Source organism: Xenopus laevis, chromosome 9_10L, assembly GCF_017654675.1.
Source record: "Xenopus laevis strain J_2021 chromosome 9_10L, Xenopus_laevis_v10.1, whole genome shotgun sequence".
NCBI classification, from domain to species: Eukaryota; Metazoa; Chordata; class Amphibia; order Anura; family Pipidae; genus Xenopus; species Xenopus laevis.
The window spans coordinates 65,095,391-65,109,262 of record NC_054387.1 but is presented as its reverse complement, the minus strand read 5'-3'; the positions used below and the strand labels follow the sequence as shown (position 1 = coordinate 65,109,262).

Below are 13,872 nucleotides of genomic sequence, written 5' to 3'. Positions count from 1 at the left end.
CTTGTATAAAAACAGCTGGAGGGTGTTTTTTTGTTGCAAACTGCTGTTATGGCAATTCCTAAACAAATAACACTATATGTATTTTACTGCATATTTATGCACCATATTATAGGTATGAGAGACATAATAGTAGTAGTGACAGCAATACAAGCAATATGTCTTTGCTTTGAGTGTGTAATAAAAATAATGCTTAAATACATTGTAAGTGTAAGTTACCATTATAGAACAGAGCATATAATAATTACCTTCAAATGCACTGATAATATATAATATAATCAAATGGTATGTCATTCCCAAAAGCAGTACTTAATCCATTAACTTGGCAAAACCTAATTTATGTGAAGGCGTGTTGCTATTATGGTTATGCCAGGGGGGGGGGGCAATAATGTTTTTCTCTTGGCCCAATTTCCAGTTTCCTAAAGCTCTGCTAAAATGTAAAAATCATTAAGGTGCCATTACATAGATCCACATACAGAAACACACAGGGCTAGGACTATGACATATCTATAATAATGAGTAGAAATGCCCAGTAAGTTATAGCTACAATAAAATATGCATTGCATTTACCTAGATAAATAATTTGTTTCTTCCAGATGAATGTTCACTGAACAATGGTGGTTGCAGTCATCAATGTATTATAGCTCCTGGAAGGGGAATTGTCTGTTCCTGCCCACAAGGAATGCACCTGAGTGCTGACAACAAAACATGTGACCAAGTTGATTATTGCACAAAACATCTAAAATGCAGCCAAGTTTGTGAGCAGCACAAACAAATTATTAAATGTTCATGTTATGAGGGATGGGTGTTAAATCCAGATGGTGAAACATGTAGCAGTGTTGGTGAGTATATTACACTTTTTAAATTTTAAAAATTTGACTGCAGATGATATGGGGAATGTGAAAACAAACATTGCATACATTGACCATTAGAGGTTTAAGGTGAACTCTGTTATTTCTGTTTTGTATAGGTGCTTCATATTACAGAAAATCACAGGTCCCAAACAATTTTGATAAATTGAGCAAGTAGTTTCAAACATATGTCCTATAACATGATTCAATCACACGGAAACACATCTTTGTTACAAGGTACAATTGTAACAATACATTTTGATACCATTGTATCCAATATAACATAGTAACATAGTAAGTTAGGTTGAAAAAAGACACACGTCCATCAAGTTCAACCTTTTTAATTTTTGAACCTGCCTATCTGCCGGTTGATCCAGAGGAAGGCAAAAAAAAACCCGTCTGAAGCCTCTCCAATTTGCCTCAGAGGGGGAAAAAATTCCGTCGTAAAAAATGGAGATGTGGAAGCACTCTAAAGGCTAAATAATAGTATATTTAAGTATAATGGAAGTGCTAGTTTTAATGCACCTTCCCTAGTCCCCTGTCTCAAAGTTTACAAAACAGGGGATTTTAGTTACAAATTTATGATCATAAAGTTGAAAAGCCACCATATCACGTCAAGGTAAACCCCATATGGCGGTCCCTAACTTGTTTGCCTTGAATAAAAAAAAAAAATCCTTCCTGACTCCAAAATGGCAATCGGACTAATCATTGGATTAACTTGTACTATAAACTACTGTATCTTCCATAACCCTGTATTCCTTCACTTGCTAAAAAGCCATCCAACCCATTCTTAAAGCTATCTAATGTATCAGCCAGTATAACGGTTTCAGGGAGAGAATTCCACATCTTCACAGCTCTCACTGTAAAAAACCTCTTCCGAATATTTAGGTGGAACCTCTTTTCTTCTAATCGGGTGACCTTGTGTCAGATGAAAAGACCTACTGGTAAATAAAGCATTAGAGAGATTATTATATGATCCCCTTATATATTTATGCATAGTCATCATATCACCCCTTAAGTGCCTCTTCTTCAGCAAAACATCCCGAATTTGGCCAGTCTTTCCTCATAGCTAAGATTTTCCATACCTTTTACCAGCTACATTTCCCTTCTCTGCACCCTCTCTAATACAATAATGTCCTGTTTGAGTGATGGGGACCAAAACTGTACGGCATATTCTAGATGGGGCCTAACGGGTGCTCTATAAAGTGGAAGAATGACCCCCTCCTCCCTTAAATCTATGCCGCTTTTAATACAACTCAAGACCTTATTTGCCCTTGATGCTGCTGACTGGCATTGCTTGCTACAGTCAAGTTTATCATCTACAATGACTCCAAGGTCCTTTTCCATAATGGGTTTGCCTAGTGCAGTCCCATTAAGGGTATAAGTGGCTTGGATATTTTTACATCCCCATGCATGCATATTTATCAACATTGAATCTCATTTGACACTTAGCTGTCCAGATTGCCAGTTTGTCCTGTTGCAAGGATTCTGCATCCTGGATGGAATTAATTGGGATGGCTAGTTTTGTGTCATCTGTAAACACTGATACAATACTTACAATACCCTCCCCTAAGTCATTAATGAACAAGTTAAATAAAAGTGGACCCAATATTAAGCCCTGAGGGACCCCACTAAGAACCTTACTCCAAGCAGAGAATGTACCATTAACAACCACCTCTTGTAGCCAGTTTCCTATCCATGTGCAAACGGCTTCATTGAGCCCAACAGACCTTAGTTTAGAAAGCAGTCATTTGTGGGGCACGGTATCAAACGATTTGGCAAAGCAAATAGATCACATCTACTGCCCTCCCACTATCCAGCACCTTACTTACCTTATCATAAAAAGCAATCAGATTTGTCTGACATGACCTATCCTTTATAATGCCATGCTGATTGCTGCTCATAATGCCATTCAGTAGGACAACATTTTGAATGTGATCCCTTAACAAGCCTTTAAATAATTTGCCCACCACCGATGTCAAACTTACTGGCCTATATGACTATGAAGATTTTCATTCATCCAGGTCATCTGGCCTATAACTGTGAGGCTGAGATCGTAATCCCTTTTTAAATATTGTAATGATATCAGTTTTTCTCCAATCCATAGGTAGAATACCAGATGAAAGCGAATCTGAGAAAATCAGAAATAGGGTCTTCTCTTAGAACCTGGGGGTGTATGCCATCAGGCCCTGGAGCCTTGTTTACATACATTTTTATTAAAGCTTTATGGATCATATCCTGAGTCAGCCACTGACTATATTCAGCTGAGCCTTCAGTGCAGCTATGAAGTAAGCCTGGGAATTCAGACTCCTCTATTGTATACACTAAAGAAAAGAACTGATTTAGCACATTTGCCTTTTCTGTATCTGTTACAACCATACTGGTACCTTTGTTTAATGGAGCAACACTCTCAACCTGCACCTTTTTACTATTAATATATTTAAAAAACTTCTTGGGGTTAGTCTTAGCCTCCACCGCAATACACTTTTCATTTCCTTTCTTTGCCTTCTGGATTGTTGATTTACAAAATTTATTTTACTGTTTATATTCATTAAATGCAGCTTCTGTCCCAACAGATTTGTAGTTTTTAAATGCCTTTCTCTTCTTTCCTATTAACTTCTTTACTTCTATATTAAGCTACATAGGGTGATTTTTAGAACTTCTACATTTACTCCTTCAGGTTATAAATTGAGAACAGTAATGATTTAATAAAATTTTAAATGACAACCATTTCTGTTCTGTGTTTTTAGCTGAAAACATAATGTCCCAATCAATTCTCTGAAGGGCAGCCCTCAAGGCACTAAAATTAGCTTTTCTGAAATTCATGGTTTTTGTTGCCCCAGTATATATTTGTTTTTTGCACCAGACAATAAATGATATAACATTATGGTCACTGTTACCCAGGGGTTCAGTGACATGCACATTTGCTATAAGTTCTGAGTCATTTGAGATCACCAGAATAGCATTTTTCCTGGTTGGCTCCTAAACAACCTGTGCCATCAAATTGTCATGTAACAAGTTTATAAACTTCTTCCCATTAACTGATCTGGCAGTACTATTGCTCCAGTCAATATCTGGGTAATTAAAATCCCCCATTATCATTACTTTACCCAAGCTAGCAGCCTTTTCTATTTGCATCAGGAGCTAATGTACATGAAAATATCAGTACTATTATATTCTGTAGGCAAATACACATGGCAGAATATAAAAGTAATGCAGATATAAAATATGTTGGACAGTATTGGCTTGAGGAATGTGGTGGATGCTTCTAATTTAACTGATATATATCCACTTAGGGTATTCTTCTAAAATAAATGTCATACCAAGAAAAGAGTGCTGTGCCATACTATTCATATTTTAGGGGAAAATGTTTACCATTGTATTTTGCTAATGTGATGTCTAATTATTCTAATACAACTGACTGATACTAATGGTACACCATGTGTTCAGTACACTGCTACCATCCAGCATAAGGTGCCCTTGAATTTCTGTCACTACTTGCTTTGCTATTTACATGTAAGCATCTTGGCGGAGGTACATTGAGCAAAATGAATCAGTTAATAGTGCTGCTCCAGCAGAATTCTGCACTGAAATCCATTTCTCAAAGGAGCAAACAGATTTTTTTATATTCAATTTTGAAATCTGACATGGGGCTAGATATATTGTCAATTTCCCAGCTGCCCCAAGTCATGTGACTTGTGCTCTGATAAACTTCAATCACTCTTTACTGCTGTACTGCAAGTTAGAGTGATATCACCCCCCTCCCTTTCCCCCCCTGCAGCCAAACAAAAGAACAATGGGAAGGTTACCAGATAACAGCTCCCTAACACAAGATAACAGCTGCCTGGTAGATCTAAGAACAGCACTCAATAGTAAAAACCCATGTTCCACTGAGACACATTCAGTTACATTGAGAAGGGAAAAACAGCAGCCTGCCAGAAAGAATTTCTCTCCTAAAGTGCAGGCACACGTCACATGACTGGGGGCTGCTGGGAAATTTACGAAATGTCTAGCCCCATGTCAGATTTCAAAATTGAATATAAAAAAAAATCTGTTTGCTCTTTTGAGAAATTGATTTCAGTGCAGAATTCTGCTGGAGTGGCACTATTAACTGATGCGTTTTGAAAAAAAAACATGTTTTCCGATGACAGGATCCCTTTAACAATGCAATATATGCAATATACAAATGAACAAATAGTTGTCATGCATTCTATTATTGTGTTACAGAAATGCAAGTAATCATTAATGTAATATTCTGCCTAGTTTGATAACAACCTAATTCATGTAGAGTAGCTCATAATAAATAAACTTTTCTCCATTTTTGCAAAAATGTACAGAATCATTCTATTTAAACATGTTTTTTCAATTTCACTTATGTAGATACTTTTGAAGCCTTTATAATATTTTCGATTCGACATGAGATCAGACGTATTGACCTCCATAGAAGAGACTACAGCCTGCTGGTTCCTGGCTTACGAAATACCATTGCATTGGATTTTCATTTTAATCAAAGTCTACTGTACTGGACAGATGTTGTAGAAGACAAAATATACAGAGGCAAACTATCGGACACTTCTGGTAAATATAAAAAAAATATTAAATTTAAATTGTTATTATTTATATTTTGTTTATCACTGATTCATTGCAAAATTACAATTATTCTATGTCTAGTTTCTTTATGGAATTGTTACCAGTGGCATATTTTATGACCTTGTGTTCTTATTCTAAAAAAAGGATACAGAGCCTTCATCCATGACTAATTAAATTCATTAAACTGCTTCACCTTGAATTAATATTGGTTGCCTAGAGTTACCATATTTGGATAGGTAATGAATATGTATTTTTTTGTTTTATTCTGAATACTGAATATGTCATATTTAGCATCTTATGTTGAAACATACATAAGATTAAAATGCACGTTTTTTTATTTCCCAAATGTACTGTCCAATTTTCTGTTACCTCAAAAATACAGTAATGATAAAATGTCACATTCTACAACTACAATTGCTTTCTCATGATTTTCAGTCTATGAAATTATAAGTAACAGTTCAGTGCTTAATCTTCTTTTGGTGCTTGGAAAGTCACATGACAGAATGGAGGTAGCTTATTTTGACATAAGTAATAAAAAATACTGGCAATTGGACAGGTAATAATGTGAAAGCAAATTTTTGAAGCAGTATGGTATTTCTTCAAAAATAGAAAGAACAAGAGGAAGCCCTTCAAACTTCTAATACAATGAATTTTAACAAGAAATCCTTTACCTATAATAAGATTAAAATAGCTACACTGTTTAATGTTAAACAATAGCTACAATGTTTAATATTAATAGTATGTTATAGTAAGAGTTGCATGTACAAATGTGCTTTGATTACAGTTTCAGCTTGGTCTCTACCGGATCAATGCCTTTTTTTCATTTTCCCAATAAAATAAAAACCCATGCATCTTTTATTGCATTATTCCCTTTCAAATCGCTAAAAGCCTAAAACCTCTTGAGGTGTGAGAAGGTAAGATTGGTCTGGTATTGTTGAGTATTGTTGAACATTTACAGAGAAGTAAACACAGGTAGGCACAATTATAATCCCAAATTGAAATGCAACCTTAAACCGCTGTTCTCTACAATTTTTATTACCTACTTCCTTTTTTTGTTTACTCCTTCACTTCAGACAATTTCTTTTTTAGTTGTTCATGGTTTTCTCCTTGTACTCTATGTGCTTCTTTAACACTTCTCATGTCTTCTGTACCTTTCTCTCCATTTTATATTATCCCTTTACTTTTATCTTTGGTTCCACCATTCTTTTTTTATTACCTGCTCACTATATCACAATCATCTCACCCTATACCAGTCCATTCTCTTTTTCTGTTAACTTTTTCCTTTGTTTCTTTTTTTTCCTTGTTTCTTATTCTTTTCTCTTTTATACTCTCCTGTTTATTTTGCTGAGCTACTTATTACTTTTTACTATATTGATTTCCTCAGCAATATATCCTTTTCTTCTACCTCACCCATTTCCGATTGACTGTCACACTTTCTCCTTAAGTGCTTTTAAGTGCAAACCATTTACATAAAGTTCCATGCATCCATAGTTGTCATATTTCTTTTTTTATTGCTTTTTTGTTGACCCAAGCTATGCTTGAAGCTATATTTTATATAAAGTTACCGTATCAATCTTTTAAAACTGTGTACCTATAAAATAGGTACCCTAAACATCATCTTAGCTATGTTTCAGAATTAAGATATACCTGTATGCAACATATTTCATGGATTTTTCTACAGCCTTGTTGTAATCATTCAAACATGTTTTAAAATATTTTAGTATATTTTTTTTTCTTTGAAAATTAAAAATCAATAGTTAACCAATAGCCAGTCACCTTACTACTACAGTTTATCTCAGTTTCTGTTTCCACAGAGGAACTGAAAGCAGAGCAGACAGAAATCCTTTGAATACTTTCCACATGTCTGATATATACACCCTAATTTTCAATATAAAGCTTTCTGACCCTGGTATCATCTTCTCTTCACAATTCCTACAGTATAACAGCAAATGAAACACCAAAATTATTACTGTTGGAAATGTTTAACTGCACAATCATTCCCAAAGTCTGATTAGGTTTGGCAATTTTTAAAATCTTAAAGAATACTGACAAAACTCTCTCAACTTAATGTAAAACAAGGCTCTTGCATTTGTCTTCTCTGAAATATGTACAGTAGAATTCAGGAATGTCAAATTGAATGTTGATTTTTTCCTTTTTTAATTAGTTTTTCTATTTTTAAACAGCTAGTAATAACCTCTGTAATGACCACTAACAGAGAAATGTTCTACAATTTCACTAGTAATGACAATCAACATCACATATTTGATTTTATTTTTTAATCATTCTGTGGAGATGAATATTTATTAACAGCCTTCTTTTTTTTCAAGGCGTAAGTGGAATTGAGGTTGTCATCCAGCATGGCCTTGCCACCCCTGAAGGCTTAGCTATAGACTGGATAGCAGGAAATATTTATTGGATAGACAGCAATCTGGATCAAATGGAAGTTGCTAAATTAGATGGCACAATGAGATCAACACTTATTGCAGGTGGCATGGAACATCCTCGAGCTATTGCTTTGGATCCCCGATATGGGTAAATTATAGTTCTCTCACATCTTTCTGCTTATACTAAAACATGTTCAAAATAAACAAATTAAAAATTTAGGTTTATATCTAGATATTTTAGATTAGCATGTTCTGATGCTAATCAATGTGTTTTTGGCAGGTTTTTTTTGTGAAAAATATGACAACAAATATATCGCTGTTTTTTTCTCTTATATACACTAGTGCTTTAGGGGTTTGCACACGTTTTGTCATGTTTTTTTTTCTGCAGTCCTGTATTTTTTTCTCAGCCATGAACATTTGTAAATAAGCCTCCTTATTTTATTTAGAGCAGAATTTATCAAAATGTTTCCACCTCCTTTTTTAAGAATGTGGTACCATTAAGAATTATTGGTAAGTTTCCAATGTATTGTGTTATAGTACAGTTACTATAACACTGTTATAGATAAATGGCAGAAAATAACAGAAGGCCCCAACATTCATTTACTGTAGCATCTCTTTCCTATATCCACATTAAGTCATGGCAACTTCTAGAATATTTTCTACTGCATAGGGGCAGATTTATCAAGGGTCGAAGTGAATTAGAGGGAATTTTCGAAGTAAAAAAATGCAAAATTCATTTTTTAAAAAGTAATTTTTTTGGATACTTTGACCATCGAATAGGATACTATGACTTCGAATTTACTTCAAATTCGATTCGAAGAAAAATAGTTTGAATATTTGATAATCTAAGTACTGTCTCTTTAAAAAAACTTTGACTAAAATAGTTCGCCAAATTATACCTACCAAAGTGCTATGTTAGTCTATGGGGACCTTCTAATGCATTTTTCTAAGTCTTCACACATCAAAGTAAAATCGTTTGATCGTGCGCTAAAATCGTTCTATTTAACTTCGATCATTCGATGGCCAAATTCAGTGAAAAATCCTTCGACTTCAATATTTGACGTCAAAGTAATTTAATTTGATGGTCGAATTTCAAAGTATTTTTTATATCAAAATTCGACCCTTGATAAATCTGCCCCGTAATGATTATGTGATTTAAACGTGAAAGACAAAAGTTAACCATTTGGGTTCTAGTTGTTTGGCCATACAGTATGTGGCTCTTTATACATAAACATAAGGTCCCAGATTATTGCATGATAAAATTTACAATCATTATTTTATCTGAATCTTACACTATTAGAACATTTTGTAAAATCAACAAACAATAAAATCAATGAATTATTCTTGCCCACTTGAACTACATACCATAATACATTGGCAGCATTTATGTTGCTCCAGCTAAGACCATCTTTGTGTGCATGCCTTATAAAGAGCAGGAGTTATTACAAGTTCTCATTCTGTCTGACATTTACATTAAGTGGTACTTGACCTTTCCAGTCTAGCATTTTAGATATTCCCTGTTTGGTGAAAATCATTTTGATAATACTGCTCAATGGCCCAGTTGATTTTAATGAAAACTTAGTTTGTTTTACCAAGCTTGAATCTATCCAGCTTGTATGCTGGGTATGATAAAAATGTAATTTGATTTAAGTTATATTTGGAATTGATCATTATAAGTTTTACAGTGCATGCACCATATTTAAAAAATAAAATGGGTTATGTATCTTAAATATGTATATAAAAATAAGGTCAATAAATTATTCAAGAATTCCCTGAGCAAAAAACCATTTATATTTATTTATATATTTCTATTTTCATGTTGTTTTTAATTGCTTTGCCTGTTCATTTTTACTCCCCAAATTGAACAATAAAGTTCTGCATTAAACTGTACGATAGACAGAATTCCAGTTCATTAAATCCAAGTGCATTTCACTTGGAAAGCTTTAAGGATACAGGGAAGTCTTGTACAGGATTTTCTAATGCATATGGAATGACAGATAATTTAAGTTATAATGATTCTAGAAAGTATACAGGTTGATAGTGGTGACCAGGGATGTAGCGAACTGCCGATTTGGTGTTCGCGAACTTCGAACACCCGCTAAAATCGTTCGATTCGAACGATCGAAGGATTTTAACCATTCGATCGAATGCTTTTCATTCGATCGAATGCTTACAATCGTTCGAACGAATGGAAATCGATTTTTAGCGGTCGAAGGAATTCGAATGGTCGAATGGTCGAACGATCGAACGCGAACTCAAAATGCGAACGTTCCCAAACGTTCGCGAACATTCGGCGGACGCGAACGGTCGAAGTTCGCACGAACTAGTTCGCAGCAGAACAGTTCGCTACATCCCTAGTGGTGACCATCTTAATGATTTTATAAGTACAATCCAGGATGCTAGTTTGGCTCCTTTATGGTGCTGTGCCCGGTAGGTGTATTTTTACTCAGTGGTGCAATGTATTGTCATAAACCATAAAACCCACAACTATAAAGCTCCATTTGTGTACTGGAGTGCACATACATGTGCATTTGGCCGAGGCTTAATCATGGAGTTTCATTCTTCTAAGTGCCTTAGTACGTGCAACAATATGATATTCATTAACAGGTTCAACACCCCTCCTCACTATGCAGAGGATACGAATATTGGTAGAACTTTGTGAGGGTGATTCTTACAAGAATAGTCCATTGCTGTTGGGGTCGGTGGTATGTTAGTAATATTTCAAGACTCCCCACAACCACCCTTTACCCCTGATACTTGCAAAACTGGTAGGAATAATAGAAAAGCATAATCAAGGAATCCCTCCCAAAAATGTTATATACAATTTTTTTTGTTACAGAATACTTTTTTGGACTGACTGGGATGCTACATTTCCAAGGATTGAATCAGCATCAATGAGTGGTGCTGGTAGAAAGATAATTTACAAAGACATGGAAAGTGGAGCTTGGCCAAATGGCCTCACTGTTGATCACTTTGAAAGAAGAATTGTGTGGACTGATGCCAGGTATTTGTAACATGCCAAAACATATAAGAAGAAAATCACATTTCTACATTATTTTTACATAATGATGAACATGTGACATATTCTTCCTTGGTCTTGTGTTTTTATTTTGAAATTGTTTGAAAATGGTTCTTTGTATATTAAATGTACTTTTATGCATGCAAATGGAGAAGAATTTGTTGATACATATATGCAAATAGCTCATCATTCATTTAAAAGTTAAAAGAGATGTGGCTCTCTGTTCTATATACGCTTATTTTCTTAGAAAGGATTTTTAATGAGGAACTTTATGCATAAATAATGGAAGGTCAGATTTAGTCGGTTATGGTTATTTTGTTGTGTTAAAAGATACCATCATCCTTACCATGGAAAATGGCATTTGGTTTATTACTTGAATGTAAATGTAGAGATTTCACTCTTCCCTTTTTATATTCTAAAACCAATATTTAGATCTGATGCTATTTATTCTGCACTTTATGACGGAACTGCTATGAAGGAAATAATCCGTGGCCATGAGTACTTATCTCATCCCTTTGCTGTTTCTCTGTATGGAAGTGACGTGTACTGGACAGACTGGAGAACGAATACTCTATCAAAAGCCAACAAATGGACTGGGCACAATGTTAGTGTTATTCAAAAAACAAGTGCCCAGCCTTTTGACATTGAAATTTATCATCCAAGTCGTCAGCCTCAAGGTAACTAGTGTTTTTTTCCTCAAATTTTTTTTATGGGATTATAAATTATTTCTAACACTTAGAAATGTTACCAAGAATATTCATAAAGATAAAATATATAGAAATCATTTCCCCTTAATGTCATTTTCCCTAAAATTATCTACACTGCAAAATGTATGTATGATAAAAAGGTGAGATTTGGTTACATTCTATGATCTTAAAATCCCAAAACACACAATTCCATTATGAATTACATCATGATTTAACCCAAAAGAAATAATAATCATTATTAAATGAATTGGTGGTTATTAAATCCTTTAGTTTTCTTTTAAATAGATGGTTACAAGTTCAACAGCCCTTTCTGGAGCATTTACCACACATGGTAATTCTATCATATAATTTCCTTGGAATAAAAAAAAGGATGCACACAAATAGGATAGAAAATGCATTTGACACACCATTAATTTTAATGATGAACATAATGTTACTTGCAGACCATATGCTTCTGTAATTTTCCTTAGCCTCATAACTGTGCATTAAAGAAATAAAGGGAAGCTACTATAATTATATGCTATTATTCGTGTGTGTGTGTGTGTTGTAGAAAATAAAAAGCACATTTGACATTCTGTACATATTTCATTTGTGCTTTATTTCCTTGTTTACATCTAGTGATGGGCGAATTTATTCGCCAGGCGCGAATTTGCGGCGAATTTGCGCGATTCGCGCCGAGCGAATAAATTTGCGAAACGCCCGCGAAAATTTGCGGTAAAAATTCGCCGGCGTCAAAATGTTTTTTTTCGAAAAATGCCCGCCGGCGTCAAAAACGGGCGCCGGCGTCGAAAAAACGGGCGCCGGAGTCAAAAACGGGGGCCGGCGTCAAAAACGAGACGCCGGCGCCGTTTCGCGAATTTTTCGCAGTTTCGCGCGAAATTCGCGCGAAATCCGCAAATTTTTCGGCTAATCGAAACGGCCCATCACTATTTACAGCTTCAGGTAGATTTTCTGGCTATTCTTGCTATAAAATAATAATAATTTTGTTGTTAGTCACAACATTTATTTTCTATTTATGTTAGATTTTCAGCATCATGTAGATACAAATTGCTGTAAATTATTTAGGCACTATACGTATAATATTCTTTAACCTTAAGCATGCATTACATAGACAATTTTTTATTATTACAAGGAGGACAACATTTTCATTCATTTTAGTATACAACCTGGTTGAGATTCATGGCACTCTGATGTTGTCATTCTTATAATAAATGCATTAGAGGCTTACACAGCCAGCTGTTAAACCTAATGAGATTACATTAAAGTTAAAAAAAAAACAGTTATATATCGACTTTACTTTAATTTATTAATTTTTACTGGCTATGGTTTAGTTCTACATTATTTCAGAAAAGGTTTAATTTAAAAATCATGCAATTTTTCAAAATAGTTTCCACTTCAATTAATTATTTTAAAAATTACAGGTACAGTGCTTTGTAAAATAAAGATATAATATAATAAGAAAATAAAAATAATTTGCTTATATATACTATACTATAGTATATTTACTATATACTTAATTAACAGTTAGGGGCAGATTTACATAGGGTCGAATATCGAGGGTTAATTAACCCTCGATATTCGACTGCCGAATGTAACTCCTTCAACTTCGAATATTGAAGTCGAAGGATTTAGCGCAAATAGTTTGATCGAAGATCGAACGAAAAATCTTTTGATCGAACAATTAAATCCTTCGAATCGTTCGATCTGAAGGATTTTAATCCATCGATCGAACAATTTTTCGTAGGTTTTAGGTGGCGAAGTAGGGGGTTGAAGTTTTTTTTAAAGAGACAGTACTTCGACTATCGAATGGTCGAATAGTGGAACGATTTTTAGTTTGAATCGTTCGATTTAAAGTTGTAGATGAAGGTCGAAGTAGCCAAAAAAAATTCGAAGTATTTTTTTATTCTATTCCTTCACTCGAACTCAGTAAATGGGCCCCCTAATGTAGAGCTCACCATAGGGGTGCTTCTGCAAAATGACCTGCATCATGTATTAGTAAATATTTGTAAAGCACATTTTATGCCGTTTATAATTATTAGTCAATAACAAAAATACATTTATTTCAGGAAATTTCACAAAGCATATATGAAATTATTTTACACACATTGATGTACTTCATTCTATACAAACTGATTCTTAGAGAATATTTGCTCAGATATCACTCTTCCAGAAATAGTATTGTTTCAGTCAATTACTCAGGTATAGTGCAGGTATTCTATGTACACATGCAATATGCACAATTTCATACAACTGGATCAATTATCTATAGTAGCTAAGATAGGTAACTATGATATTGGAGAAACCCCAAGCCAATAGAGTCAATA

General features: G+C 34.3%; 1 protein-coding gene across 1 annotated transcript in view; it reads left to right on the top strand.

The window, feature by feature from the left end:
• Positions 1–13,872, top strand: part of LOC108701836 (low-density lipoprotein receptor-related protein 1B) — a 676,036-nt gene that overhangs the window by 379,678 nt on the left and 282,486 nt on the right. Inside the window, exons 23-27 of the mRNA XM_041576281.1 lie at positions 594–839; positions 5,229–5,426; positions 7,766–7,970; positions 10,662–10,826; positions 11,274–11,518. Of these exons, the coding sequence (XP_041432215.1) occupies positions 594–839; positions 5,229–5,426; positions 7,766–7,970; positions 10,662–10,826; positions 11,274–11,518 (1,059 nt within the window). The remainder of the gene's footprint in view (positions 1–593; positions 840–5,228; positions 5,427–7,765; positions 7,971–10,661; positions 10,827–11,273; positions 11,519–13,872) is intronic.